At 46.0% G+C, this 6,065-nt stretch overlaps 1 protein-coding gene across 3 annotated transcripts in view; it reads left to right on the top strand.

Moving 5' to 3' along the window:
* Window positions 1-5,167: 5,167 nt before the first annotated feature.
* The window catches only part of rhbdl3 (rhomboid, veinlet-like 3 (Drosophila)), a 109,469-nt gene continuing 108,571 nt past the window's right edge, over window positions 5,168-6,065 (top strand). For 2 of the 3 annotated variants that reach the window (XM_015954435.3, XM_054751775.2), the window contains exon 1: window positions 5,168-5,954. In XM_015954435.3, coding sequence (XP_015809921.3) covers window positions 5,811-5,954 — 144 coding nt within the window. In that variant the 5' untranslated portion in view covers window positions 5,168-5,810. The remainder of the gene's footprint in view (window positions 5,955-6,065) is intronic. The other variant, XM_054751773.2, reaches the window with a different exon arrangement.

Here is a 6,065-nt window from a genome sequence, read left to right as displayed (position 1 = left end):
TGACTGACTGGGTTAGTGATGTAAATGCCGCATATAGCAGATGGGTTCTTCCTGTTGAAGCTGAGCCACACCTGGTTCACAGGTAAAACAAAGATGGCGGACATGCAGCGGTCTCCTCCGACCCTCGACGGGCTCAGGAGGAACAGCTGAGCTGGTCTGGATGTGCTAAACCAGGACTTTTCCTCTCGTGTGCTTGTTCATCTGACGGATGAGTTGTGTTTGCATGCTGCTGAAGCTCCTCACATAGGTCTGTCTTTAGCAGAGGTTCTGGTCTTACTGGAGCTCTGGACCGGCTGATTTTTACGCTCAGCCCTCCTTGTCAGTAAAAATGCAATAATGTGGCCACAAATGTTCATTTTCATAAAGCGAAACTTGTGGCAACAAGGTTTGTGTTTCGTCCATCAGGCCTTTCAAACGTTTACAGTAAGTAACGTCTATGTAATAAGCAGTGTTGAACTAGTTCATCCTTTTAGTTATGCCGCTGTGGGCCCAGACCACCTCTCCTCCTGTATGTTTATGTTTACAGCCGTTGGGAGGGCCAGGGGTGCGTTGAAGCAATGCTTCTGTCTTCTCTTCAGGTTCCTGTATTCAGGCACAAATGTGACTAAAACATTTAATCGTCTAGCGAATCTGATTTTATTACAACTTTGTTGGATTTAGCTTAAATCTGGACCTGATGGAAACAGGACTTGTGACTTTTTGTTTAAAAGTTTGAGGAAATTAAATATTCTTAGTAAATCTGGACGTTTTTCATAAGAGCTTGTGTTGACAGATGTTTTGCTGCTAAAGGGAAAAGTTTTTGTTTTCATCAGACTCTTACTTTATTCACTCTGCTTCATGAACGCTAGGGGGCAGCATTGGCTGAAGAGGTTAGCTGTTGAGTATGCTGTAGTTCACTTTATTTGCTCACTAAAACTGATATAAAGCTGTAAATGTTATTTATCATAAAGGGATGAAAACCATTTTATCAATAAAACTGAACAACATGAACCTTTTTATGACTTAAAACACCAGAAATCAGAGGCTGTTTTACATTTTCTGCTTTTTCAGACAAAATTATTCCAAAGGTAAATCGGAGTTTATAATTGTGTGTGTGTGTTGTTAATTTTAATATTTGCATCAGTTCTGGAGGTTTTCGTGGATTCAGAAGGAAGGCCGAACGAATCTGTGAAATGCTTCATGTGAAGTCTTTTAATTACAACAATCATCCGTTTAGACCAATCTACTGTTTCTACATGTGGTTGTTCTACTATTTGTAACACGTTTACGTGGAGCATTGGTAATTCAGCAGGATTCCATGCAGCATTATAATTGATTTATTCCATAAGTTTGGATCTTTATTTATTTATTTATTTGCATCTTTCAAAGTCAACTGATTTGATTGGATTTTAGGTTTTGGTTCTGCTTCAAAGCTTAACTTTCAAAACTGAAATCTGCTAAATGGACAGTCCAGCTATAGTAAAACCAGGGTATCCGCGGGTCCTTAAAAAGTCTTAAATTAGCTTTTCCAAATTTAAGGCCATGAAAATCCTTAAAAATTACAAATAATCCTTAAATCCAGTTTCCAAAGGTCTTAAATTACCAAAGACCCAATAAACAAGATTCTTTTATTTCTATAAAATTTTCGTGAATTTCTAGTTGGTGTTCAGCATTTTTTGTGTACGATGTTGACGTAAGCGGAACCGCACACATTCAGTTGGTTTGTGAAAGGGGGCTATTTTTAGATGAGCACATTAGCTGGTTAAGCTAGTGGGAGCTTGCGCCATGGGGAAGTGCAAGTTTAATGGTAACTGGATGGCTAATCCCACGTTCGCGACGTGGTTAGCACCGGCTCCAGGCAATAGCTGGAAATTATAGCTTAAATTAAATAGAAAAAGTTGCTTGAATTTGGTCAAAGTGGCCTTAAAAAAGGTCTTAAAAAGTCTTAAAATTGGCTCCCTTAAACCTGCAGATACCCTGAAAACTTAAGCTACTAGACTAGTTCTGGCTCTAAATGTCAGACTGATCCAGATGGTTTTGCTTTCTGCTGTTCTGTCATTTTTGCTCTGAAATAGTTTAGGCTCAGTTTCAGCTTCGCTTCCCCGTTGTCAGCAGTTAGCATTCAAACAGCATTTGGCAAGACATGCATTTGATCTATTTCAGAATGAAAGGATGAATCATGAAGGCTCACACCTCAGGCGAGGACAGCACACACCTTTAATCCTCGGTTTTGATAGATGAGTTTACTGAATCAGTGTTGGAACCAAGGATGTAATTTTCACTTTAGAAGTGGGGGGGGCACAGGGGGGGGGGGGGGTATCTTTACAGAATGTTCTAATGGGAAACCGGCTTCAACACAAACGGTTGTTTTCTGCTTGGTCCTAGAGCTCAACCAGTGTCAATTTAATATAGTGTAATATTGTTTTTGGATGGTAAAAAGTGCAGGGGTCAAAACTTGACTTTGGAAAAAGTGGGGGGACATGTCCCCCCTGTCCCCCCCCCCCCCCCCCCCCCAAAATTACGTCCATGGTTTGAACATCAGCAGCAAATCCCGATGAAGCAAAAAGTTCAAAGGTTTGTCTTTTTGGAAACCAAACACACTCTCCCTCTCTCTCAAGTCCAGTTCTAGAAAACTGTGTGGCAAGGTGGAGAAACGAGGGCCCGGGCGGGATTCAGTCCCCAGACTCCTGGGTGAAAGTCATGCGTGTTAACCAGTCAGCCAAAGGGTCATCCTCTTGGCCATGTAGCCAGGACGCATGATCAATCGGGACACTGTGACAGGACGCTCACACTGCCACATTCACTGTGTTGGTTTGAATTCTACTGTTCATTCCTAAGATATTATTTTTATTGTGAAGCATGGTGGCTGGTGCTGATGACCCATCAGCTGGACATCGTTGAGCCTCTGTAACCAGACAGCCGCTCACTTCTGCAGGAGCTTCTGCTTCTCCCACCCAGCAGGCGTTGCCCTCTGCATCGCCTCAGCTCCTCACTAGAGTTCAACCTGAAAAAGCAGGTGGAGTCAAATGTGATGTAATGATGCTAAGTGTATTCCTCTTTGTTCTTTGCATGAATTAAAAAGACAAAAACCCTGATAGAATTTATGCTGTTGTGGAAACAGGATGGTGTTTTTTTTTTTACAACCCCACACATCTTAGGGGTTAAAAATACCGATCATCTAAAAATCAAATAAATTTAATTTCTTATGATCGATAGTGTGTGTGTGTCTGCGTGGTCGCGAATGAACCGGCTCTGAGAGCCGGGTCTTTGAAGTGAACCACGGGAGCCGGCTCGTCATTGGGAGCCGTCTCCTCCCCTCCCCTCTTGCTTTGGTGAAAGCTACAGGCGATTGGTCAACATGTGTAACTGCGTGTCCAGACTGTCCACACACAGAGCAGTAGGGGCGGGGAAGAGGGAGGATCAGACTCAGGCCCTGTCCACACGTAGCCGGGGATCTGCCAAAACGTAGATATTTTTCTACGTTTTGGCCTGTCATCCACACGAAAACGGAGTTTTTTTCACACGAAAACGGATCTTTTTAAAAACTCCGGCCAAAGTGAAGATCTGCGTTTTCTCCGTTTTGGGTGTCTGCGTGTCGACGGACAAAACTGGAGTTTTAAGGTCCGCAACGTCACTTTCCGCGACAAAAAATGCTGACATCACGTGTGCGACCTGTGTTTACACTAGCTGACAGCATGGATGCCCTCAGAGCTGCGCTCGCTTTATCAATTGTCCAAGCGCTTTGTGCTTGTTTGTTTTTGCAAGAGGAATTCCTGCTCCTTGCGGAAGACCACAGACGAAGGACGAGGTTAAGAACGGGGGAAGTACTGCCGCCTACAGGTCTGGCATGTCCTTAACAACGTATTTATCCGGGTACGTGTGGACAGAGTTTTGTTTTAAAACGCGGTGATGTGGATGCAAGTTTTTGGAGGGGCGGATATTCGTTTAAAAAAAAAACCCGGCTACGTGTGGACTAGGCCTCAGACACACAGCAGAGCACATGTGGGAGGAGGGAGATGAGAGGGAATGAGGAGGAGGTAAAAGGCGAGCGACAGAGAGAGGAGAGTGCAACGAAGACGGTGAGAAAATGAGCGCCAGCAGTCGGAAAGTGGAGATTCCTAAAAGTGTTCAGTTATGAAATCCATAGAAATGATAACTATTTGATATATTGCATTTTTTTACATTAGTAAATCATTTTACATATAGTTTAGCATTATTTTGGTTATAAATGTACTCTACACAACAGAAAATCTGAGGAGCCACTTGGGAGCCGAAAGAGCCGGCTCTTTTTGGTGAGCTGAGCCAAAAGAACCAGCTCCCTAAAAAGAGCCGGAATTCCCATCACTAATGATCGATGACGCGTCATCGCGAAAACACACCTAACAGGAATAAAGCATTAACCTGCTGAGTCAGGAAAACCTCCTCAGGGGTAGCAGCATGACTTTGTGTTTCCATGGTGATGCAGTCATATCCGACCAGGAGAAGTTCCAGCAGACGGATACCGATCAACCTACACATTACAGACCACACAGGATGCCTCCTGATGATTCCACCCAACTATTAGGTGTGTTTGATGTTTCTGCAGGTAATTGGTAGGTGTTGGTCTGAAATGGGCCAGTCCGTTAGGGTGATTGTTGCCACAGAGCTGCAGAACCCGCCATCAGAAAGCAGACAATGAAAATATGCAGTTTTAGGAAACCTAAACAGTGATTATTTACAACAGGAAAAAAGATCAAAGGTGTCTAAAGTACCGGAAGTATAAGATCCAAGTTGGTGTAAAGTTCACATGATTTTTAGCCACAGTCTCTCATCCTGCATAGTTTTGTTGCTTCCTGATCCGGCAGGTCTGAAGCAATGCCTGACTCACCTCCACATCCCTTTGACCTCTGCTAACTATGACAATATCCTGAAACCAGGTGTGTTGGAGCAAACCGTGAGGGTCTGGAGCTGGTGACCCCTGCTGTAGGTCATGCCGGGGGCCAGAGCCTAATGGACAGGCTCATTTTTACAGCGTAAAAGGCTAAAAACATTTCAAATTGTTAGAAAAATCACTTGGGAGTAAAGTTTACTCAGTAAACATTGATTGTAGCGCCAAGACATCCGAAGACCCCCCACCCCGGCAGGAAAAGAGGTGATCCCTCCTCCGCCCCCACATCTCTCTCCCCCTCCTCCCCCAATCTCCTCCCCCTCCCTCTGCGCTCTAGGGAGAACAGCGGAGCGGAGCGGAGCGGAGCGGAGTCTTTTCGCCTCCTGAAGACGAACCAGCACCACCCCCAGCGGACTCGGTCGGCTCGTGCCCCTGGACGACTCCTGCCGCCCGGTAAGCGGCGCGTGAAACCCGAGCGCCGTCCTCCTCTCTGCTCACCACCCGTTCACCTGGAGCGGACAGCGTGCCATGTGTCATGACGCACCTAAAAAACTAGCACCTGTCCGGACTCCTCTGTTGATGTGCGCGCGTCCACTTTCACCGGCTCCTGCGTTCGGGATGGCCGCGTGAGAGTCGGTGCGTCACCCGTGCGTGCCTGTACCGTTGTCACCGCTGATGATGTAATTGTTTCTCTCAGATTGATCCACGCGCTGCTGCGTCACATCCTCCGACAACAGGAGCAGCAGCGAACTTGGACCTCTGCCTCTGTTTTTAGCGCACATCCGTCCCCGCTGACGCAAAACGCTGCGCCACCGCTAACACTAAAACTTAACTTCTGGATGAAAAGTGCGCTCGTGTTTCCTACGTTACGCACGCGTTCAGTCAATGAGCTGTGTATCGGAGCGAGATGGGAGCCAGCCTCTGCGCGCGGAGTCGTCTCTAACGACCTGCCCTCCGTGGATGTATGGAGAAGAGCAGCCCGAGCATGACTGGCGGAACCCGGGAGGCTCCGGTTAACATCTCCCCAGCGGTGGCGGCCAACGCGGAGGGAGATGAGATAGAGGTGTTGGAAAGTACCGACGTCCTCGCCATCGCTCCAGAAGAAGTGGTAAGTCTGGTTCATCCATGGATCAGATAAAGAGATAAAATGTGCTTACAGAGTAGAACCTTTCTCCTTTCTGTCTCAGAGTTTAGTCATCCTCCTCCTCTGACTCTCACC

This window comes from Nothobranchius furzeri, chromosome 7 (assembly GCF_043380555.1).
Source record: "Nothobranchius furzeri strain GRZ-AD chromosome 7, NfurGRZ-RIMD1, whole genome shotgun sequence".
In the NCBI taxonomy this organism is placed as follows: Eukaryota; Metazoa; Chordata; class Actinopteri; order Cyprinodontiformes; family Nothobranchiidae; genus Nothobranchius; species Nothobranchius furzeri.
The sequence above is the reverse complement of the archived record's forward strand: the minus strand, read 5'-3'. Positions and strand labels throughout refer to the sequence as shown.